Raw genomic sequence first — 25,745 nt, 5'->3', positions numbered from 1 at the left:
GGCATTTTCTGGATGCTGAGATGGGACAATGTAGTCTTTTTTGACAGAACAAGTAAGGTGCTCATCATCCCAGAAACTGCTTCTTCAACTGTTGGTTAATTCTTCAGTGTGTGCCTTATCAAGGGCTAACAGCTGAGCTGAACGTTTCCTGAACCATCTTTCTCAATTAACTTTGATCTAAGTTCTAGTCTGGAAATGAGAAATGCAAGTAAGAATGAGGGTCAATTTATTTTAAGTAAATTTATCATTAAATATCAACGTGTATCATTTCAAACATTTATAAATATCACAATTTATAGAAAATTAATGTAATCTTAAAATTATTGGAACAATGCTTTTCACAGTTATTTACATTAACTCAAACTACCTTTGTAGAAACAAACGATGTTTAAAAGTGTCCTTGCCACAAAGTAATAATTTCATAGTACCTTTCTATAACATTTATGTCACTAAAGTGGCAGCTGCACCAATAAAACCCAGAAGATTCAATAATTTACAAACAGCATAATCAGAACTGAAAACGCAAGCTACCATTCATTCCAAACAAAACAAAACCTTTTATATTAATATATATAAATATTTTTCCATTTTCATTACTGAAGAAAATAATTAGGAGGCAGTATTTTCTTGTTTGTAGTAAAAAAATTAATCTTAAGATTATTTTAAAATTGACATTGAGAAGCTAGATTAGGTAAGTTGTTATAATGCCTCACATTAAATTTTTTGAGAATTTCTTGGTTGTGGGTACAGCGAGAAGGAAATTCTTGGGTTTACTGGAAGCTTTTTCTATCAATTAAACCATTTTTCTGTTGTATTAATAATATGTCCATAAACAGAGATAACTACTTGTCATCTCAAATAGAAATTTTAATTGCCTATCAGCCATTTATAACACACTTAGATGGAAAGAGATTCTTGGCTTTTTTTTTTCTACTTAAGTTTGTAAACTTTTTTTGATATCCCCTCAAAAGGATCCTAAATAGATCTAAATATATGTCAAAGGAAAAGCAAACTTTATATGGACTCAGTGCTTGTATTTGAAAACAATATATGCTATACTATTCCACAGGTTTTTTTAAGCATATAAAAGTATGGTATAAGAAATTATAGTCACAATAAAGTACATTTTCTTTTATTCACATAGAACATATACTTAAATTTTAAATGTTGGCTCTTCAAGAAAGCCTCTCCTGGTAAATAATATGTATAACCGTTGCCCAAAAATGTATACAGCTGTTTTCCCCAAAATATTTATACACATAGTGGTCCACTTAAGACCAGCCCCATTAGAATCTACTGAATACAATGTGTTCTTAATTTATAAATGGGCTACCCTCAGTATATAAAATATAAACGCATGTATGTTACACATACAAAGTAAGGAATATAAAAAGGAGAGATGAAAAGAAAAGGAAGTGTTCTTCCCTATAAGATCCTGACAGAAACTCAGTGTAATTAGTGAGAACATGTACTCTTAATTTATAAATGGGCTACCCTCATTATACAAAATATAGAGGCATGTATGTTATACACAATGTAAAAAATATAAAAAAGAGAGATGAACAAAAAAAAAAAAGGAAAGTGTCCTTCCCTATAAGATCCAGATAGCAGCAATTCAGTATAATTAGTGAGACCATGTAAAATACATGAAGAATTTTCAGTTTTGGCAAATACTTTCTAGAAAAATGCCTAAGGAATGAGGGTACTAAATTTCTATATTAAGAATTTAGTAGAGGCTTCCATTTAAGCATTTAGTGAAGATGTTGTGGTCTCCCTAATAAGCAGAAAAGAGGACTTTGGGTAGGGGAGTCTGTTAAAAAGAAGCAAACAAAAAATCACAGATTTTTAGCCGATTAGTAATAGCCCCTTAATGAAGTGTGTGTAGTGCAGGAATCAAATCCTGGCCCATGAGAGTTTGAATATATGTGATAAAAAATTCCAATGAACAGGATCTGAATTCTTCTTAGATCTTACAGGGGATGAGGCAGGAAATGATTGCAAAAGAGGGGGTCAGCCCCAAAGGTGGCTGGTCCAATCTTAACTAGTGCTGTTAAAAAACACACCAAATGTTTCTATAGCATTCTTTCTGCTGCATTTTCTTTATTTCAAGCCACAGGTCTACTTGGAGGATCATGCAGCAAGTGGCTTATAAATAAAATCAGTCTATGAATAGTGTCATCACATTAAGAGACAGAATCACTGGACTCTCTCCATAGGTAAAGAGCTCGCATCTTTGGAATCCATGAGTTGGTAGTATTTACGGCATACCTAAAATGGGACAAAAATCATATATGTCAATAATAATATACATGCAATTTAGGAGTTAAAGCAATGAAGATGATTCAATAATTACTGAGCTAGAAATTCCATATGGTTCCTAAATATTGCTTCACAGGTAAAATGCAACAAATACAACTGGGCCAATTTCAAAATTAGCAAATGAACACTACTGCTAACTGTTTACCAAGACAAGTCATTCCAATTTTTCTCAAATCTCAGCATATGTTACCAAGAGAGATCCTAAAGATGGCAATCATATCTATTTTGGAAGTCTAGGAATTTGGACATTTACTGTATCCTTCAGCTTAGAGATATGTTATATATCCTATTTTTTCAAAGACTAAGCTTTTTCATTCTGTACTGGTATCAAAGGGAAACAGAAGGGAAAAAAATATCAATGAAAACATTCAGCTGCAATGCTATTTTCTTTCCTTTTCCAGACCAACATAATGCAGCCAAAAAACAACAAAACAAAAACAAAAACAAAAAACCTCAGGATAAAGAAAAAAATAGAACTTTTCCTAAAACAGAATTTTTAAAAATTTAAATTACAGTTCTTCTGGGGAATAATCAGACTCTTCCACCAAACATTCCTGAGAAGCAGAAAGAAAATAAGCATCTGCTAATTCTGTACAGATTTATGAATACAGAAGCCTTTTGTAGTGTATAAAGCACTAATACCAACATAAGGAATGGGTATTATGGAAGAAAAATATTTGAACAAATTTATTATAAACATGAAGAATACAGAAAATGGTAAATCTAATTTTAAATTCTCATGCACATAACTGAAATTTTATCATGATTTAAAAGATAATTTAATGTTCTATTAATGTAGATAATTTTTATTCCCTTTCTGCTAATGTAAATAACTTTTCATTCCATATTTATATATAGTGCTTTAGTGATGATGCCAATCTGATTAATGCTTGTCAGACTTCTAAAAACAGATGTTCTCCCATATCAATAAAAAATTTTTACATTTTAAACCCAGGTCATCTTGTAATTAATTAAGAGAAATAATTCAACTCCCTAATTAAGAAGATTTTTTAAGTGTTTCACTTTCTTGGCAACATATGAAATATGTCATTTCCATTTAGGCCACTAATTTGAAGAAAAACTGAACTATCATTAGCAACAACTTCCAAAAATGATTATTATATTTAAATTAATGCTGGTTATGCAGTGAGTTTTATAATGTACTGAGCAATTTTACTTTTATAAGAATATTCAGAATATGTGAAAATAATAATTCAGTTTGAATTTCACCGATTTATTTCAGCAATAATTTTTAAAAAATTTCAGTTCACCAATGTATTCTCTTAACTAAAATAAAAGTGACGATAACTTTTCCCCAGGTTTAGAGTTTTACAGAAACTCTGCTAACATACTCTGGCCAAAAGTCTTACCAGGATTGAAATATTAAGACTTCTGTAGCAGATTTTCATAAGTATGAAAAACAACTTAGGTACATTTGAAAGACAGTTCAATTGATTTCAAATACTATACATTTCATCTACCACTCTGAACATCCTTTCATTTAAGCATGAACAGTAGTACTTGTGCTTACTGCTGCACTTGCCAGCAGAATGTAGCCCCTCAAAGAAAATCATCTACTAAAAATCAAAGAGAATAAAAGCAGAGTCACAGTCCTTAATTCTGAATTAAATAGTCTATTAACTAGACCTTTAATAGATTTTCCAGGTTCCTAAGAACAGGAAGAAGGAAAAATACTGAAAACTTTCTGTTCATTTATACACAAAGACATTAATGCTAACTCATATAATTGTCTAATTTAAAGAGGAACTGACCTGAGAGGTACCTTGCTCCGATTAACATTACCACGCTACTCACTATAAAAAAGCCCAAGGGTAGACTACAGAAGATACTAGGGTCACCTGTTGTCATCCGAGTAGGAGGGAATTCCAGTCAAGCAAACCAAAAGAAAGACACATAATTACAATATTTGTGTTAAGAATCACATGATAGCAAAAAAAAGTTATAAAAATAGTATATTCATAAAAGCTAGCAAAGAGTTATTACTTTAAATCAAAACCAGAATCAAAATTGAGGGCTTATGACAGTTAACAAACAATACAGATAGCATGCCACAAATAGCAAGAACATAGAGCATATAGACCAACATAAACCTTCCACTGGCAAAGCCAAAGAAAGCTGAAGGAGAACTTTCTTTTTGGGAGGCTGCTGATTTTAGCTTTCTTGGTTCTTCCCCAAAAGATACTAAGTGAGCAATCCCATTCCCCATCCAGATTAAAATTATAGATCCTTTGGCTATCAGAGAAGAGTTATATTAGTCCAACTCATTAGCTTGAAAATAAATTTCAAACCCTATTGGTTTCATTTTCTTTTTTACACACAGTTGGTATAACAAAATGACCTGAAAATTAATGTTACTATATAATTTAAAAACTAAACTGTATTAATCTATATTTTAAAATATTGTCTGAGAACACAATTGTTTTGATATTTTCTAACCTGACTGAAAACATTTCCTTTAAAGAATAGCTAGAGAGATACAGACATAGGCTTTTCTTGAATTTAAACATTATGTATCTTGAACATTTAACACTTTTTGGAAAAAAATGTTATTTTGGTGGGTTTGGAGTACAAAGTCATGAAGTCATTATTTATCATAAGCTCTCTCCAAAAAATATTAAATCCCCAATCATTCCTATATTTTAAACATATTAAATGCATGTTAAAAATTCTTTACAGTCCATTCAAATATAGTTACAAACAAGAAAATAAATATGAATGCTTCAAAATTGGCAATATGCTTTGGAAATTAAGCTAACATAATATTCTTCCCATAAATTAAAACTATTTAAAGAGGATCAGAGGCCAGGTAGCAATTTGAATAGATTTATGAGATCATCGAAATAGGATTCTATCTGTACTATTATTACATAGCTTACATTGCTTGAGGAACAATCAGCATTTCACTAATTGATTGAATATTGTTATCTGGATCATTATACAGTTTTAGAGACTCTCAAAATGTTGTACATGAGTGCTTTTCATAAATCTGCTACAAATTGTTTTCACACTTTGCCTTAAATACAGTGCAGCCTAACTGAAACAAACACCAAGTTTGGAAAATCGAAAGCTCTCAAAAAATCAAATTATTTTATCATCAATTCTGAAGGCAGAAACAAAAAAATCATGTAATTTTCTTTTATCCACTTTTTCTTGGCATTTTAAGTTCCCTGACAGTAAGGTAAAGAAAACAGAAAATGATCAATTGGCTTTGTGGGAACTTGGCGATCAAAATTGTATCCTCAACTGCAAGTAAGGAAGAAGTATGTGTGGCATCGACATGGAGGCGGATATGGCAAGGGAGGGGAACAGGTTGAATTGTGCCATTTTATTTATTTATTTGGCCATCTAATCTTTTTTTGGCCATAAAATAAATAAAATACATTTTATTTATTTATTTTTTGGGAGCATGCGGGATCTTGTTCACTGACCAGAGATGAACCTGTGCCCCATGCATTGGAAGTGTGGAGTCTCAACCACTGGACTGCCAGGGAAGTTTCCGTGCCATTTAAAAAAATACAACTAGTCAACAAAATCAGAGAACTCATTTTCATCAGCTTTTAACTGAGGGTAACCAGAAAATAAATCAGGGTGCACAGCTGCTGCGTCCTTCAAAGCAACTAGCACTGTGCTACAAAGAATACCTATGATTGAGAAGTTTAACTATAAAAGGTCTCAAAACTGCAAACTGTCTTAGCAAGAAAGGCTTTGTCACCATCTTAGAAAGAAAGGTGGGTCTCAGAACAAAGGATTTAAAGACAATGGATATTAAGCCTAAAGCTTATTTAGGAGAATAAACAAAAGCTTCAAGTAGAAACAGGATGATCCCAGAAGCTTCTCTGAAAAGCTAGATACATTAAAAGTGGTTCTTGGGACTTCCCTGGTGATCCAGTGGCTAAGACTCTGGGCTTCTAATGAAGGGAGCCCGGGTTTGACCCCTAGACCGGGAACTAGATCTCCCATGCTGCAACTAAGCACCGGTGCAGCCAATAAATAAATAATTTTTTTAAAAAGTGGTTCTATACTCACTTTGGGGTTGGAAGGCAGGCTATATTTCATTTATAAACTCTTCTCTCTTAAATTATATGCTTCAAAATATTATTGGCCATTGTTTCATTCATTAAATTCCAAATCTTATATTTAGCAAAGGATTACAATATCAAGCCACATTAAAGGTATGTTAAAGGCTGTTTCAATATTAAAGGCAGCTCAGAGCTGTTTACAACTAAATATTTTATTTATGGTAGATACCTTCCCATCTAAGTGATTAAAAGCAAAAATTCTCTAATTTCTGCCAAGAGCATTTCCCAATTATGACATTTCTAATTTACTATGTTTGGTACTTTTCTTCCTCTGATTTCAATGAATTCTTGCAACATACACTCACTAAGGACTTGGGAGCAGTCTAGGAAGTAATGAAATGTATTCTGAAATCAATATAGCTTTTGGTCAGTTCAGGTCATGAAGACAGCCCCCCAAAAAGGCAAAGTCAGTCACGAAGAGGATAAAAAAAGTTTAGTTGATTTTTTTTTTCATTAGGAAGAAACTAGAAATACTTTTACTTTTAGAAAACTAAGTTATCAATCGAAGTACCAGAAATAAACTAATAAGGAAAGGTATGGCAGGACAGAGTTAAGCACATATATCAATCTGATAATTTACATTTTATGTTTAGAACTTTAAAGTGTTTTCAAAATGTTAAAAACTATGAGCATTATGATAATGCTATTCTTCAGAGCAGCCTTGCTAAGTATAAACAGATACTTAAAGAAGCTATTTAACATACTAGGACAAAGTGGCAATAACAATAAAAACATTTTTACCACTTTCTGAAGACTGAGTTGTAACCCAACCCATTGATTTCATCACAGCTTTCTTCCATGTAGAATAACGAATTTCACTTTCTAGAAATAGAAGGTAGGAAAACCATACATAAGAAAGGCAGTTTACTCAATGTTATGTGGCAGACTGGCTGGGAGGGGAGTCTGGGGGAGAATGGATCCATGTACATGTATGGAATAATCTACCAGGAGACCCCAGTTCGATTAATAATCTACCAGGAGACCCCAGTTCGATTCCTGGACTGGGAAGATCCACTGAAGAAGGGATAGGCCACCCACTCCAGTATTACTGGACTTCCCTGGTGGCTCAGATGATAAAGAATCCACCTGCAATGTGGGAGACCTGGGTTTGATCCCTGGGTTGGGAAGATCCCCTGGAGAAGGGAACGGCTACCCACTCCAGTATTCTGGCCTGGAGAATTCCATGAACTGTACATGTACAGTCCATGTGGTCACAAAGAGTTGGCCACGACTGAGTGACTTTCACTTTCACATGTATGGCTGAGTCACTTTGCTGTATACCTGGAACTATCAATAACAACTGTTAGTTACTATACTCCAATACAAAATAAGAAGTTTTTTAAAAAAGAAAGACAGTTTACTAAGATGTTCTAAGTATTATACTTATATTCACTCATCATTCTTGATAAATTGTTTCACTTATTAAACTGACGCTTGTTACACTGTATTTAACTGACATGGAGCTTTACCAGGACTCAGATCCCGGTATGGTTGCCAAAGACTGCCAGTGACTGCAGAGAGAAGCTTGTGTGGAAGTTGGGGGGAAATTTAGCCTGCTCTGCAAAATGAAAGGAGATGCAGAGACAGGCTATCTGTTAAGACCAGGTCATTCATAAGCAGGTGGTGATGAATTATAAAGGAGAATCCTATTTGATCTGTTTTCTCTTTGGAGGAGGGCAGAGGACCTTGGAAAGTGAAAGTCGCTCAGTTGTGTCTGACTCTTTGTGACCCCATGCACTGTAGCCTGCCAGGCTCCTCTGTCCATGGAATTCTCCAGGCAAGAATACTGGAGTGTGTAGCTGTTCCCTTCTCCAGGGGATCTTCCCAGCCCAGGGATCAAACCCAGGTGTCCCTCATTGCAGGCAGATTCTTTACCATCTGAACCACCACAAAATCCACTATGATGCCATTTTTTTTTACATATAAATTTATTAATTTTAATTGGAGGCTAATTACTTTACAATATTGTATTGGTTTTGCCGTACATCAACATAACCCTGTATGAGAGACAGCAAAAGAGACAGAGATGTATAGAACAGTCTTTTGGACTCTATGATGCCATTTAATACACAGCTTTTTAAAAAGGTTTAAAACCAAATTGAATACATAAAACCTGACTTTTGTACACAAACTTAATTACAGGTATTGGGGCTTCCCAGGTAGCACAGTGGTAAAGAATCTGCCTGCCAATGCAGGAGATGCAAGAGACACGGATTTGATCCCTGGGTCTGGAAGATCCCCTGGAGGAGGAACTGACAACCCACTCCAGTATTCTTGCCTGGAATAGTTCACGGACAGAGGAGCCTGGCGGGCTACAGTCTATTGGTCTGGCTTGTGGCTTAGTTTTGTTTGTTACAACAGTGAGTCAAATATTTAATGCTCATTGATTTAAATTGTTGCTGATTTTGTCAGGCAAGCCCTGCTGTGCTTAAAAGTTACCAGAATGGTCCTTAGCCAAGTAAATCCTGTCCTAAAACTGGTCATTGGCACTAAAGATGACCCAATGCAGACACAGTGGGTCAGTGGTCTATATATCTCCCTTGTCACTGTCAGCAAAGGTTACACTAACAGGCTATTAATAAAACTGATAATGTGGCAGTGTTATCCTCGTACATGAAGAGACTATAAACAGTAGAAGTGAATGGTAAAAAAGTGATTATAGAAATTTGTTTTTTTAAAAAATAGGGAACTATTTCTCTTATTCACATTCATTCAGATATGAAGCCAAATATGTTTAGCAGCTGAATATGAAATTACCTTCGCATTTGCAATCTTATTTCATTTCTTGATTTGTGACTAAACCACCAAACTCTCTCTCCCTTTTCACAGTACACCAATCTTCAGTCTTTACGAGTACCCTCACTGAAAAAGATAACTGTAGAGCACAGGGAACTATACTCAATATTATGTAATCACCTATATGGGAAAAGAATCTGAAAAACATAGTATATATAACTGAATCACTTTGCTGTACTGCTGGAACTAACACAACATTGTGTTAGAAATCAACTCCACTTCGATTAAAAAAATAAATAAAAGTACCCTCAGCGTTGATCTGAGGTTCAAATCGCTCCATTGTGACAGCCGACAAGTCCTCAGGCTCCAGACTCCAGACGCCAACCCCTTCTGCAGCCCCTGCAGCCATGGCAGCTCCCAGGGCAGTTGTCTCGGGCATGGATGGCTTCACTGAGGGGAGCGAACAACATCACTCTCTTAGCAGTGACATATGCCTGAAAAATCAGTTCTCCAGAAAAACATGACTCTTGGGGTTTGAAGGAATGAGGGCTTACTGACCTACTGGAATATACAGAATGTCTGCTTGTAACTGCATAAGGATTTTGTTGTTGGTCATTCCACCGTCTACCTGCAAATGGCTGAGTGGAATTCCACAGTCGCGGTTCATGGCGTCCAAAATCTGAAAGAAAAAAAAAATGCAATGAACATCATCAAAGTACCACACAGTAATATCCAGAAAATAGTCATCTTCTACTTAAAAACACACAAAAGCTCCCCAAAGCCTACAGAAGAAAAAAAGAGATTTCTTCTAGGTCCTCCTTGATTTGGTTACCACCAACCTTTTCTCTGGGGAACTTCCCTGGTGGCTCAGACGGTAAAGCATCTGCCTGCAATGTGGGAGACCTGGGTTCAATCCCTGGGTCAGGAAGATCCCCTGGAGAAGGAAATGGCAACCCACTCCAGTACTCTTGCCTGGAAAATTCCATGGATGGAGAAGCCTGGTAAGCTACAGTCCATGGGATTGCAAATGGTCAGACACGACTGAGCGACTTCACTTATTCACTTATAACCTTTTCTCTTACCACTCCTCTGCGCTCACCTCTATATCCAGGCAAGCCAGACAACTCTATTTTGCACCCTGATTTCCTGCCATGGTGCCTATGTTTGTGCTACTATTCAAATCCTTTACCTAATATGTGTTGCTCAACATCCCCTCAACTGTAAAATGCCCAGTGCCCAGCAGCTAACAGGAACTTAGACAGTAATGACAGCTGGGAAAAGAAAACAAACTTGCATTTATTACATTACTGTTTAGGCAGGCTTAACTAAATTTTTTTTTCTTTTGGCCTTACTGTGCAGCCCATAGGATCTTAGTTCCCTGACCTGGGATGGAACCCAGGCCCACTGCAGTGGAAACATGAAGTCTTAATCACTGGACTGCTAGGGAAAGTCCCCAGGCTTAATTTCTGATTATGCTGGGAAGATTGAAGGCAAGAGCAGAAGGGGGCGGCAGAGGATGAGATGGTTGGATGGCATCACTGACTCAATGGACATGAGTTTGAGCAAACTCTGGAGATGGTGAAGGATAGGGAAGCCTGGCGTGCTGCAGTCCATGGGGTCGCAAAGAGTCGGACATGACTTAGTGATTGAACAACAAGAACAAGCTTATAAAATTTTCATAAATTTCTGGCATATATAAATATATATATATATAATTTGTATAGGAATAATAAAGGTGGATTAAGTACAGGAAAAAGGCCCATATTGATTACCTCTCGAGTTTGGAAACAAACAGCTTCTAATGCAGCAAAAGCAATATGGCATTTATTGGTGAACTGAGTGAGCCCACAGATGATCCTAAAAATATACACAAAGATTTTTAAGATTAGAGCAGAATAAATGAGTCATTAATCGGGAATGTTCTAAATGTGGAAAGGTTGAATTTGGTACATAGAAGTGTATGGGGGGGAAAAGACATTAAAAAGCCAAAACTGGACACAAACATTAAGTAGCTGGCAAAATCCTTACAGTCTACAATGTTGCATCCAAATATGAAAAAGTTCATGATCTATCTGAATAGATGACAATAATATAAAACCAAATCAATACTCATCTAGATGATGGCCTTTTGATATATAACTTATAGGTGCCTTGATAAAAGATAATAATACTAACATGAATAGGAATATAGCCGGGGCTTATTGTCAGATGACATAACTTCATGGAATTTTTTCTAATATTTATTTATTGATTTGGCTGAACCAGGTCTTAGTTGTGCCAGGTGGGATCTAGAACCCAGGTGCCCTGAACTGGGAGGGAGGGCAGAGTTCCAGCCACTGAGCCACCAGGGAAGTCCCTGGAGTTCTTGTTTATGTCATGCCAAGGGGCACGCAGTGCAGTATCTTAGTTCCTCAACCAGGGATCGAATCCATGCCCCCTGCAGTGGAAGCGTGGAATCCTAGCCACTGGATAGCCAGGGAATTCCCAACTTCTAAAATTATACTTCCCAAGTATAAAAGGTTTCCTCCATACTTCAAAATCATTTGAAAATAGAAAACTATTAACCAATAAGTTCTTAGCTAATATAGTAAATAAATCAAGACTGACAAAAGCATACCTTATTTTCAATTCTTACCCTCTTGCACTAGGCTCCCAATAAGGTGCATACAGCCCCGAAAATGCTGGGACGAAATAGCAGCCATAAGAAGTACCTACTTCTTTAGCAAGTTTTTCTAATGTTGAAAACAAACAACAAAAACAAAAAAAACACACACACACAAAAAAAATCATTCCAATATATACTACTTCTTTCCAAAAACAAGCACACATGTTTAAAAAATTAGGACAGGACTTTTGGTTTCCTAATATGCAGTACAGCAAAATGTTGCTAATTGTAGCAGAATACGAGGAGCAACAAAAGCAAATTTCTCCACAAAATATAACCCAATCTGCATGTACACCCGTGGTGGATCCATGTCAATGTATGGCAAAACCAATACAGTATTGTAAAGTAAAATAAAGTAAAAATAAAAATTAAAAAAAAATATATATATATAACCCAATCCAAGAATGAAAGGAATTGGATTAGTTTTGTTAAGGTATTGTAGTTCATTTCCACTATTTTTTTTCCACTATTTTTTTAAAAAATATTTATTTTCTGATGTGCTGGGTCTTTGTTGCTGTGCACAAGCTTTCTCTAGTTGTAATGAGTGGGAGCTGCTCTCTAGACATGGGGCACAGGTTTCTCATCGCAGTGGCTTCTTTTTTTGTGGATCACGAACTCTAGGGCATGTGGCCTCAGTAGGAGTGGTATAGGGGCTTAGATGCCCCACGGCATGTGGGATCTTAGTTCCTGGACCAAGGATTGATCCTGTGTCCCCTGCATCGGCAGGCGGATTCTTAACTACTGGACCATCAGGGAAGTCCCCATTTCCACTATTTTTAAGGTTGCTGACTAGCAGATGAAGAAGTGGCCTTCACTGCATTCCTAATCAGAAATGCGTCCCTGATTGTCTCACCTTCAGGTGAAATGAAACAAGCAGAAGGAGAGTGGGTAGGGAGTTCAAAATAATTACCTATCGCTTGAAAATAGCCATAGTAATACTTAAATTATAGGTACTGGAGTTTTAATTCTCACTCTAATAAGAGTTAAAGCTCTTTCTTATCAGATAAATTTAACTGCAGATTCTGGCAATCTTCGGTGTTCAATTTTACACTTGGGTAATTTTTATGCCCTACCGTGCCTATTTATGAATAAGCACCACTAATTATGTCAATTTGTTGTTTTATAAATCTTCACAAAGAGTCTTTTATATATATATCAAACTCATAATAGGGATCCATATAGTTTAATGTCAAATACAGGGCAAAGCATTAACAGACTGCAAGGGTAAAATATTTACAATTTTCATTATTTAGATTCCAGCCCTTTGTTAGAACATACTCACCAATTTCCTCAGAGCTTTTTATAATTCCAAGATTGTCTCTAAGCCAGCGAATAACAGCACCAGCTATAGCTACTGAACCCTATGGGAAATAAGGAATCCAAGAGAGAATATATTAAATATGTTATCAGTATATAAAGTTCTTATTGAGCATATTCTCTGTGTATGATTCTACCAGATGGATACGATTCCAAAATTTCAACTTTGGGACTTCTACAAACGTCATAAACCAGGTCTTTCAATATAAACATGGTTTTATCTAAGTCATTGTAGAAATTTTTCATGAGGCAGAGAAGCGAGCCCTCCAGTAGATCTTGGACCTGTTCCCATAGATGGACATCACTGTGGTGAGCAATCTGTTTCTTGTACAATTGTTCTGTTGCTAAATGACAAAGGTATATTATCACCCGGAATACATTCCCATTGTAGCCACAGAGTTATTGGGAAATGTTATGCGAAGAGTTGACTCATTGGGAAAGACTCTGATGCTGGGAGGGATTGGGGGCAGGAGGAGAAGGGGACGACAGAGGATGAGATGGCTGGATGGCATCATGGACTCAATGGACATGAGTCTGAGTGAACTCTGGGAGATGGTGATGGACAGGGAGGCCTGGCGTGCTGCAATTCATGGGGTCGCAAAGAGTTGGACACGACTGAGCGACTGAATTGAACTGAACTGAACCCTGAAAGTTTTTTAAGCCCATTTCCCAAATTAAACAGTATATTAAATCTAGCAACCACACACAAAAATAGTCAGCAAAAGGCTAACTGCAAAGTAATTATTCTTAGATAACTAATGAGGACCTAACTGTATAGCACAGGGAACTCTACTCAATGCTCTGTGGTGACCTAAATGAGAAGGACATTTTTAAAAGAGCGGCTATACGTATAACTGATTCACCTTGCTATACAGCAGAAACTAACACAGCATTGTAAAGCAATTATACTCCAATAAAAATTAATTTAAAAAAATAATTATTCTTTATAACAAAATCACCAAGGGATGGAGTGGAGGGGGAATGCATGGCTGTGGCAATAAGGAAGAAAACATACAATTTGTAGTCAGATGAACCGGGTTTAAGGCTGAATTCTATTTTTTAATAGATACATAATTTTAGGTAAATTAGTTGGGCTTTCCAAGACTCCATTTATTCGCCTATATAAGGGTAATGACTATAATAATAGTTACCTAAAGAAATTACAAGGAGGCTTAACACAGGAAGTATACAGGAAAGTTATTACTGAATGTAAATATTAGTTTCACTAGTTAGGTGTTAAAAAAGCATATCAGCCAAATTCCATTGTCCGATGTATGGATAAATGTAGTAAACCTACACACTGGAAAATTATTTGACCATGAAAAAACATGAAATTCTGCTACAACATGCGTGAGTGTTGAAAACATTATGCTAAATGAAAGATCACATATTGTATAACTCAATTTATATGAAATGTCCACAATACACACATCCATAGGCACAAAGAGTTGATTAGTGCTTGCCTAGGGTTGAAGTGATAGAGTTAGTCTTTGGGGAAATAAAAATGTTCTCAATTTAGACTGTGGTGATGACTGCAAAACTCTGTGAACATACTAAAAACCACTGAATCATACACTTTAAAAGAGTGAATTGTGTGATATGGGAAGAACATCTCCATAAAGCTGTTTATAAAAAAAAAAAAAAAGATTCTGAGACCAAAAGAAGTATTAGCACAAACCACTAGGAGTTCCAAAAAAGGTTTTTTGGTTCTTATGTTTCATTCATACACATTTGTTCATCTTCCGTGTTTTTTTTCCATATAGATTATTAATGTAAATTACTTGATAGAGTCGCTCCAAACCAAAACATCAGATAATATAGTTAAGTATAGGAAACATAATTTTTTTTATACGTTGCTTGCCTCTCTACCCCTAGTAAATAGAATTGCAAATGGTCATCCCTTCTTGCCATCAGTTTTCAGGATGTAAACAAACTAGACGCTGAACATGTTGCTATTAATACATTCTACCATTCATGGCTGCTATGAGAACAAGTCACTATATTCTACTGAAAAGCTGGCAAAACACCAGTCGCTCTTTTTATACAGTGAATTTTCAGCTATGAAAATTATTTGAGGAACTGATTCGACATCTCTGTGAAGATAGAACCAGATTTTAAACGTGGGACAACGACAATTTAGTAAACACCTGACAAGGAACCCTAACCCAATGCCTCTCCTCAAAGAATACACTTCCTAACTTTGATATATTATATACTTAGGTAGGGAGTAGGACTATTAAGGAGAACTAAGTACATTTTTTGCTTTTGGAGACAATTCAACTCTGAAACATCCTTTGGAAGCAAACAATTCAGATATACTAGTTGCCAAAGACTAGAAAACACATAAGATTCTCTAGACCAGTGCTGTTAACAGAAATATAATGTGAGTTGCAGATATAATTTAACTTTTTTAGTTACCATAGTTAAAAAGGTTAGATTAATTGTAATATATTTTGTTTAACTCAATATATTAAAAATATTATCATTGCAACATTGAGATATGTTTATATATATATAATTCACTAAGTCTTTGAAATCAGGTATATATTTTCCACTTACAGCACATTTCAATTTGGACTAGCCACATTTCAAGTGTTCAATAGTCAGGTGTGGCTAGTGGCTACCATACTGGACAGCACAGTTCTAGATCTACATGGAAATACAGATGTTCTTTCTCCTTATACACTCAAAAAGACACTGGTCCTACATGGCACCTAACCAAGAAATGTGTATGTTTCCAATGGTTTTAGGTGAGTAAACAACAAATTTTAAAAAGCCATTGAGCTGGAAGTCTAGTGGAGTGGTCTTATGGCTATCAGCTAGTGGAACTTCATATTTTGGGAAATCAAATGTTGGTGTACCTCCTTTCCACTGATGAGGGCAATATGTTACATGCTCAGATAATTTTTTTTCAGAGGAAGCAATGTGGTTGTAATAAAAGGAAAATCAAGATTTTTCATTAAAGGTAACTGATTGAGAACATTATTGAGGACATTATTTAAAGCCACTGTCAAGCTTCCAGGAGAAAATTATTTTAAATTTGGTCATCGGGAGTATACAGGAGTGTTCTATTGTTGAACAAAGAAGTAGGTTTAATACGAAAAACACGTATCTGAAATAAGTATATAATTTTGGTATCATGATATAATACTTGGTATAGCTCTTTACAAATTAATAAAAATAAGAGAAACCTCCAAATTCACAAAAGATGTAGTCTGAATCCAAAGGCAGGAGATAAACTGGAAGGTGGTATAATGCTTTGAAGATGGGCAGGGAAAAGAGTACAGGAATGGAAACCTAAAATGATAGTTAGAAGGTGACTGTCTACTTGTGATCAAATAAGTTACTGTCAATTATATCATAAATATAAAGATTCAATACTTCAGCTCATCAACTACAAATATGAATCAACCCTTATCCTAAGTCACGATCCACTGGGAAAGCTACACAGAAGCCTAACTGAGGTTTTCTAAGAAAAACAAAAACATAATAGAAAAGAGAGGGCTTTTCCAGTGGCTCAGTGGTAAAGAATCCACCTGAAATACCGGAGACATGGGTTTAATCCCTGGGTCAGGAAGATCCCCTAGAGAAGTAAATGGCAACTCACTCCAGTATTCTTGCCTGGGAAAACCAATGGACAGAGAAGCCTAGCAGGCTAAGGTTCATAGGGTTGCAAAGAGTCAGATACAACTGAGTGATTGAGCATGCACAAAGAAAAACATAATAGAAATGAGGGGTAAAAAGAAGAAGTTCAATGATAACTGGACAAAAGAAATAAATTACTAAAAACTAGACAAACAGCCTGGAAAGTGAAAAGCTAAGGAAAAGGCTATGTGAAGATTAGATTAAAAATAATCAAGTAGCTCTGATATAATGTCATAGCAGGCAAACATACGTACCCTCAAAAGTTCCTTGAGATGAATGTTACTGCCATGAACAGTATTATAAAGTAGATTATTTTAGGATGTAGGATGTGTCTTACAATGCAATTATGGTTAAAATCAGTACATGTGGAGAAAAATTATGTAAAATTTAGGTTATCCTTAAATTGCTCAAAATCAACCATTAGGCACAGGAAACAGTTTTGTGTATGCTACAGTAATACACAACACTATATAATTTATACTGTACTTAATTTATATATGATAACAAATGCAAAAATCTAAGTACAGCATTTTTAATTGCAAAGAGAAGACAATAGGAGCAGAGAGGTGAATTGGGGAAGCATTTTTGAAATGTAATCTGTATCATTAATACTTTGGTAACCAGTTAGAGAATTAAAATTAAAAGCAATCATTTGTCAGAAAGTATACACCCGTGGCGGATTCATGTTGATGTATGGCAAAGCCAATACAATATTGTAAAGTAATTAGCCTCCAATTAAAATACATACATATACATATACATATATATATATAAAGAAAGTATACTTTCTAAGAAAGTACATTAGAAAAGTCCATAAACAATGTTTATAGGCCCCCATGATCCTCAACTACTGCTATTCATGCTCTTCCATGATCCTTTCCCTTTAAGCAAGGTGGGATCTATGACTTGCTTTTAACCAACAGGGCCTGTCAAAGGTGACAGGATGTATGTGGCAATATGTATGTGATTACGTTGCATAAGATTATCACACCCGTTTTCTGGACTCTCTCCCCGCCTTGTTGGTGTTAAGTCTTCACATAGGAAGGAACTGCAGGTGGCCTCTAGGAGCTGAGGACAGCCTCTTGCTGATTGCTGGTAAGAAACTGAAACCTCCAGTTCTACAACCATAAGAAACTAAATTTGGTCAATAACCTGAGTGAACCTAGAAACAGATGGAGTCTCAGATGAGACTGCAACCTCAGTCTACACCTTGTGCAATCTCAGTCTAAATCTTTACTGCAGCCCAGTTAGACCCTGAGTAGAAGATCCAGCTAAGCTTTGCACGGAATCCTGACCCAAGAAAACTGTAAGATAATAAATGGGTATGGTTTTAAGCTACTTGCATCAGTGGTAGGATTGTTATGCAGCAACAGTTAACTAATAAATAAGGTTTATACCTAAAATGAATATCTGGCTCAAGAGAGATGAAAAACTCCAAAAAAATAAAAATTTGACACCAAAATCACAAATCACATCAAAGAGATGAGAAAAGGGACATTTAAAGAAAACAACGGGTGGGGGGTGTTAGCCCCTATGAAAGATGGTATGGAGATTCCTTTAAAAACTAGGAATAAAACCATCATATGACCCAGCAATCCCAGTCCTAGGCATACGTCCTGAGTAAACGAAAACTAAAAAGGACACACATATCCCATTGTTCATTGCAGCAATATTTACAATAGCTAGAACATGGAAGCAACTTAGATATCCACTGACAGATGAATGGATAAAGAAGTTATGGTACATATACACAATGGAATATTACTCAGCCATAAAAAGGAACACATTTGAGTCAGTTTTAATGAGATGGATGAACCTAGAGCCTATTATACAGAGTGAAATAAGTCAGAAAGAGAAAGATAAATATCATATACTAACACATATACATATGGAATCTAGAAAGATGGTCTTGAAGCATTTATTTGCAAGGCAATAATGGAGGAACAGACATAGAGAACAGACTTATGGACACGGGGAGAAGGGGAGGAGAGGGTGAGATGTATGGAGAGAGTAACATGGAAACATAGATAGCCAATGGGAATTTGCTGTATGTCTCATAGAACTCAAACAGGGGCTCTGTGTCAACCTAGAGGGGTGGGAAGGGGAAGGAGATGGGAGGGTGGTTCAAGAGGGAGGGGACATATGTACACCTATGGCTGATTCATGTTGAGGTTTGACAGAAAACAAAATTCGGTAAAGCAATTATCCTTAATAAATTAAAAAAACACAATGGGGGTGTTATAAGGAACCCTCTTTGGAGCTCATGTTTAAATAGGCAAAAATGGCATAATATAGGATTTGGTATATAAAAAATACCTGTTGAGTGTCTACTATATGCCAGATTCTGGGATAGAGTGGTGAACAAGACAGGTAAGTCTTCTGACTGCAGGGAACTTATATCCTAGTGACAAAATACAGAACATGGAAGTCTCAAACCCATAGTATGCTCAAGTTCATAATCAGATCAAAGCTCCCCAAGAGCATTTTGTTTTGGGAAATAACATTTAGAAAAAGAAGATGAACGAGGAAGGGAGAAGCACAGCTTGGGGAAGATGGCACACAGATGGCAGAGGGAAGGCAGAACTACTCACTCTATTTTGGTAATTCTTGCTCAATTTTGTTTCAGTATCTTCCACCACTAAGGAAAATTTCCAACTAGCAACAGTAGGACAAATTTAATCAGTTTAATATGAGTTTAAAGTCTCGAAACAACTGAAGGATCATGTGTCCTACTTCCTTTTTACTAACAATGAAATAGGGACCCAGAGATGTTAACATTCTTAGTGATAAAATCCTATCAACAGAGATGGTTGAGTTTGCACTTTAAAAATCACCTGTGTCCGTAACAGAGGATAACAGGCAAAATATAAAAAGAGAAAAACAAAACAACACATGATAACTCAAGAAGAAAATAGCATCAGTGTGGACAGAAACAGAAATGCACAGCCAAATAGGGTTTGAGGCCACAGGCATGAAGGATTCTGGTTCATTGTTCTGTATGTGTCAGGCAGCAGGAGGGGCTGGAACTGACTCCTGCAGAGGCAAAGAATTCAGAGTGCTTCATGTAAGACCAGGAAGAGTGTCAGTGCTTGAAGCCAGGGGCTTGGTGGTGCTCTCCTGCTTGTGTAGGGGTGTTGGAAAACAAGCAGTTGTCTACCTGCTGACTCAGGCTATTGGCTTAATGGAAAATGAGACCAGAAGGGAAAATTTCAAAATACATGAAGAAATTCAGTATTAAAACATCAGACATAGTGTTCAGAAAACAGAACACCTACATGCAAAAGAATCAAACCAGACTACTTTCTCACACCATATATGAAAATAAGCTCCAAACAGATTTAAAATTTAAATGCAAGATCTGAAAGTATAAAACTTCTAGAAGAAAACACAGGCTGTATGCTCTTTGACCTCAGCAATATTCTTTTTGTACTGTCTTCTCAGGCGAGGGAAACAAAAGCAAAGATAAACTAAAAAGCTTTTGCACAATGAAGGAAGCTATCGACAAAATGAAAAGGCAGCCCACTGAATGGGAGAGAATATTTGCAAATGGGGTTAGTATACAAAATATACAAAGAACTCATATACCTCAATGTCAAAAACTATCTGATTAAAACATTGACAGAGGACCTAAATAGACATTTTTCCAAAGAAGACATATAGATAGTAAATAGCCCCATGGAAAGGTGCTCAACATCATGAATCATCAGGGAAATGAAAATCAAAATCACAATGCAATCTCCTCACACCTGTCATAATGGCTATTATCAATAAGACAAGAAATAACAAGCGTTGTGAAGGATATGGGGAAAAGGGAACCCTTGAGCCCTGGTGTCCACTTCTGAGTAATTTTTCAAAGAAAACAAAAACACTAGTTAGAAAAGATATATGCACCAGCACGTTCATTGCAGCATTATTTACAATAGCCAAGATATGAAAGCAACCTGAATATCTCTCGATAGATGAATACAATGGATACTTTTATAATATATAATGGAATATTACTCAGCCATAAAAAGGGGTGACATCTCGTGATCTGTGAAAATACGGGTGGACCTAGAGGGTACTTGCTAAGTGAAATAAGTCAGAGAAAGAAAATATAGCATGGTATCACTTGTATGTGGAATCCAAAAAATAAAACAAATGAACAAACAAAATAGAAATAGGCTCACAGAAACAGAGAACAAAATGTTGGTTGCCAGAGGGGAAGAGGGTAGGAGGATGAGTGAAAGAGATGAGGGAGATTAAGAGGTACAAGCTTCCAGTCATAAAATAAACAAGGCGTGGGACATCCCTGGTGGTCCAGTGGTTAAGACTCCATGCTTCTAGTGCAGGGGGTATAGGTTTGATCCCTGATTGAGAAGCTAAGATCCCACAAGTGGTGTGGCCAATAAATAAATTAATTAAAAAATAAACAATCACAGGGATATAATATACAGCAGTGGGAATATAGTCAATATATTATAATAATTTTGCATGGTGACAGATGCTAACTAGACTTATTGTGGTGATCATTTTGTAATGTATAAAAATACTGAGTCACTATGTTGTACACTTAAAACTAAGTTAAATGTAAATTAATTATACTTCTATTAAAATTTTATTAAATTAAAATATACAGACTTTTAGTAAATTAGATATTACTGCACATCATATGCTAGCTTAGAAGCATCACTTCTAGTAAAAATGTGTGGAAGGGGAAGAAATGACATCCGTCAACAAAACTTAACAGTTGGAACAGAATTCATTCCAGTCTGAGAAGTAAGTCTTTAAAATAAGTATGTGCTAAATATATTCAAAGGAGTGCATTAGAAGACTTCCCTGGTGGTCCAGGTTAGGACTCTGAGCTTCCACTGCAGGGGTACAGGTTCAATTCCTGGTTGGGAAACTAAGATCCCGCATGCCATGTAGCATGGCCAAAAAAGAAAAAAAGAAACAAAAGCCAAAGAGGTAAATTAAGGTATGATTTCCACAAAAATAAAATGAATTACAAACCAAAAGAAAGAGGGAAATAAAACAAAATCAGGTGAAAACTAACCAATTAAAGATTCTAGAAATGAAAGTACTGAGTGAGATTTAAAAAGGTAGTAGTTGAGATAAACCATAGAACAGACAAGAGAGAACAGGTAAATTATTGTTCTTATACACTGCTGGTGGTATTACATATGGTAATGAAAAAGAATGAAATAATAGCAGTGAATCTCACAAAGTGAATGTTGAGTGAAAGGGACCAAAGTTTGCATACTGTATTACTCAGTCTCACTCTTTTGTATTATTAACATATAAACTATGAAAAACATGCAAAACTAACTCTGGTGTTCAGGGTTGCACATTTAAGTGTTAGAACTATAAAGAAAATAAGAAAGTGGCTATAATAAAAAGCCAAGGCAGTGTTACCTTAGGGGAAAGGAAAGAAGCTGTGATTGGGAGTGGCACATAGTGGGTTCCTGGCAGTTCTCTGTTTTTTGACCCGGGTGAGGTTACATGGGTCTTCATCTTTAATATTTCTTTTTTCTGGCTGCACAGCATATGAAAACTTAGTTCCCTGACCAGGGATCAAACCCAAGCCCCTTGCAGTTAAAGTGTGGAGTCTTAATCACTGGACTGCCAGTGAAGTCCCACATGGGTCTTCTTTAATAATAATGTGTTAAGCTGTACAGTGATGGTTTATGTATTTTTCTCTACATATTTTACATTTCACAATTAAAATGTTTTTGTTTTGTTTGTTTTAAAGAGAAAATCTTGAAATGTAGATACTGAGAAACTCACCAGGGATACAGCACAGAGAAACAAACAGATTAAAAACATATAAAATGGCAGTTAAGAGACATGGAGGGTGGGTTGGAAAGTTCCAATATCCAGACAATAGCAAATCTAGAAGAGGATGGAGGCAATGGTAGAGAAGCAATATTTGAAGAGATAATTGCTGAGAATGTTTCAGAACTGAAGACAGACTTGTATCCAAGTACCTAACAGAATAAGTAAAAATAAATCTAAACTAAGGCATATTATAGTAAAATTATGGAATGTCAATGATAAGGATATAAAGTTTAAAAACTTTTATATCAGGGCAGCCAAGGTCTGATTGGCAGCAAAAAAATGGCCAAAAGGGATGTAGCTACAAAAACTGAGATTTTTTTATATCCACTCCAGAGAGAGGGCACAATAAAGAGAAACCTATAAAGAATAGGCTTACTACCCCAGATTCTATGAACTTTCAAAGGTTGTCCCTCAGCAAGAAAATCCTGGGGGTGGTGAATGGGGACATAAAAGGTCTGGGACCAAAGAAATGATACTGGACACAGAAATTGATAAATATGTCAATTAATATGATTTATGATGGACTGAAAATAGTATCAATTACTGTATGTTTAAGAAAAGGGGGAAATGAAAATTGTAAATTCCATAACATGACTGCTGGTGGAGGTGGTAAGTATAAAGCATTCAAGGTCCTCATCGTGGTTGGATGGTTATTAAAAATATTAAACAATTATAAACACTCTTGGAAAAATATATACTATTATTTTGAAAGTACTACTAAAAAACCCTCAAACAACAATTAGAAATGCCTTATGTTGCTTCCTAGTCAGCAGAGGCATAATGAAAGAAGACTAAAATCTAAGAGGGGTAGGCATAGTTTCTGTTTTCAAAGAGGGTACTTAAAAAAAAAATTATTTATTTATTTATTTTGGCCTCACCAGGTGGCTTGTGGGATCTTTGTTCCCTGACCGGGGATTAAAACTCTGCCCCTGGCAGTGAAAGCATGGAGTCCCAACCACTGGACCACCAGGGAATTCCCCACAGAGAGTACTTTTGAAAGTAAAGAAAGTTACTTTTTGACACCTCAGAGTGCAAAGCCTAGCCAAAGTCTGTCAAATTACAGAAACGAGTATTAAATACCTGCTTTATAAGCACTTTCCCCCAAAATGAAGCAGGGCAACTAGGTGGAATTTGCATGAATTCACTGAGAAAAAGTTATACCAACCTGGCTTGATTCTCTGCATTCTTTTTTGATTTTTAAAAAAATTTTACAAAATTTTTGTGAAAAGAATTAGAAAACATGGAAAAGAAATTGTGTTGTTAACAAACTAGTGTGTGTGTGTTATGGCTGAGCTGCTAGGTTAGCAGAAGGGTGTGACATATGGGGGATGCAGGGAGAAGAACACTAGACTGAGGAGACTGAAGCCCTGACTATTCAGATATATAAGGAAGGAGATGGTCCAGTGGGGCAGCCCAGGCATCTAGACTCTGATGTCCAATAATGTGGATTTGCATCAAACTACCTTGGCCAAATGACTCCAGTTTCACTTGCCTTCTTCACGCATGAAACAAGGGGATAGCAGGGTGTAGCGAAGCCTGTTGTCATCTAATCCACTGCTTCCCTCAGCTTTAAAATTCTATGAAACTAAAAAAAATTACATGAATCAAAAACAAAATCATATGGTAATATATATGCTGGTGCTCTGTGACCACACGGAGGGATACAGTGGGGAAGGAGGTGGGTTCAGGATGGAGGAGATGCATGTATACCTATGGCTGATTCATAGTGATGTATGGCAAAACCCATCACAGTATTGTAAAGTCATTATCCTCCAATTAAAATAAATAAATTAAAAAAAATCATAAAGCTAATGTGTTAAGTCTCCAGAAAAGACAAAACTGGAAGAGTAAGGGTGAAGAATGAAAAAGCATTCAGACTTGTGTCAGAATTGGCTGAAAAATCACTATCATGAAATTTAATAGGAAGAAACAAAGACCTCAATTTAGATGAACAAAAGATCGTCTCTGCAAATATTAATACAAAATGGCATAGACGTGGCTTGATAATTCATTCAAAAAGAGCTAGATATTTTAATATATGCTCTTGGAGCCAATGATATGGTGGGATGATTAGACTAAATGAATGAACTCACAGGCTAGAGTAGCAGAAACAGTGTTTATGGTCATGGAGGCACAAATCCCACAATGGGCATATTTCATTTTATTATTTTTTAAACACTTATTTGTTTGGCTGCACAGGGTCTTAGCTGCAGCATGTGGGATCTAGTTCCCTGACCAGAGATTAAACCTGGGCCTCTGGCATTGGAGCTTGGAGTCTTAACCACTGGACAACCAGGGAAGTCCCAGGAATACCTCATTTTACTGTGCTTTCCAGATACTAGGTTTGTTTGTTTGTTTCCCCCACAAACTGAAGGTTTGTGGCAACCCTGCACAGAGCAAGTCTACTGGTACCATTTTTCTAACATTTGCTCACTTTGTATCTCTGTGTCACATTTTGGTAATTCTAGAAATATTTCAAATTTTATTATTATATTTGTTAAGGTGATCTGTGATTAGTGATTTTTGGTGTTACTACTGTAATTGTTCTGGGGTGCCACAAATTGTTCCTATATAAGACGGCAAACTTATAAATGTATATGTTCTAATAGCTTCACTGACTGGCCATTCCCCATTTCTCTACTTCTCCTCAGACCTCCCTATTCCCCGAGATGTAACAATATTGAAATTAGGCGAATTAATAACCTTACAATGACCTCTAAATGCTCAAGTGAAAGAAGTGTCCCATGTCTCACTTTAAACCAAAAACTCAATAGAAATAATTAAACTAATGATGAAATAATATCTAAAGCTGAGACAGGCTGAAAGCTAGGCCTCTGGCACCAAATGGTTAGCCAAGTTGTGAATGCAAAGGAAAACCTGAAGTAAAGTAAAAGTGCTATTCCAGTGAACACATGAATGATAAAGAAGTGAAACAACTTTATTGCTGATATGGAGCAAGTCTGAGTGATCTGGATAGGAGATCAAATGAACCACAACATTCCCCTAAGCCAGAGCAAGGTCCTAACTCTCTTTAATTTTATGAAGGCCGGAAGAGGAGAGGAAGCTTCAGAAAAAAATCTGGAGCTAGCAGAGGTTGGTTCATGTAGTTTAAGAAAGGAAATTGTCTCTCTAACATAAAAGTGCAA

General features: G+C 36.1%; 1 protein-coding gene across 4 annotated transcripts in view; it reads right to left on the bottom strand.

Annotated features, from left to right (window-relative positions):
• Nucleotides 1–1,116: 1,116 nt before the first annotated feature.
• GK (glycerol kinase) overlaps nt 1,117–25,745 on the bottom strand; it is a 75,978-nt gene continuing 51,349 nt past the window's right edge. For 2 of the 4 annotated variants that reach the window (XM_070291475.1, XM_070291477.1), the window contains 8 exons: nt 13,103–13,181; nt 11,791–11,887; nt 10,928–11,012; nt 9,714–9,834; nt 9,462–9,605; nt 7,161–7,241; nt 4,092–4,178; nt 1,117–2,268 (listed from right to left, as the gene is read on the bottom strand). In XM_070291475.1, coding sequence (XP_070147576.1) covers nt 2,258–2,268; nt 4,092–4,178; nt 7,161–7,241; nt 9,462–9,605; nt 9,714–9,834; nt 10,928–11,012; nt 11,791–11,887; nt 13,103–13,181 — 705 coding nt within the window. In that variant the 3' untranslated portion in view covers nt 1,117–2,257. The remainder of the gene's footprint in view (nt 2,269–4,091; nt 4,179–7,160; nt 7,242–9,461; nt 9,606–9,713; nt 9,835–10,927; nt 11,013–11,790; nt 11,888–13,102; nt 13,182–25,745) is intronic. The other 2 variants (XM_070291476.1, XM_070291478.1) reach the window with 1 other exon arrangement.

This window comes from Ovis canadensis, chromosome X (genome assembly GCF_042477335.2).
Source record: "Ovis canadensis isolate MfBH-ARS-UI-01 breed Bighorn chromosome X, ARS-UI_OviCan_v2, whole genome shotgun sequence".
Taxonomy (NCBI): Eukaryota; Metazoa; Chordata; class Mammalia; order Artiodactyla; family Bovidae; genus Ovis; species Ovis canadensis.
Note: the sequence above shows the minus strand (reverse complement) of the source record. Positions and strands in the feature narration are given on the sequence as shown.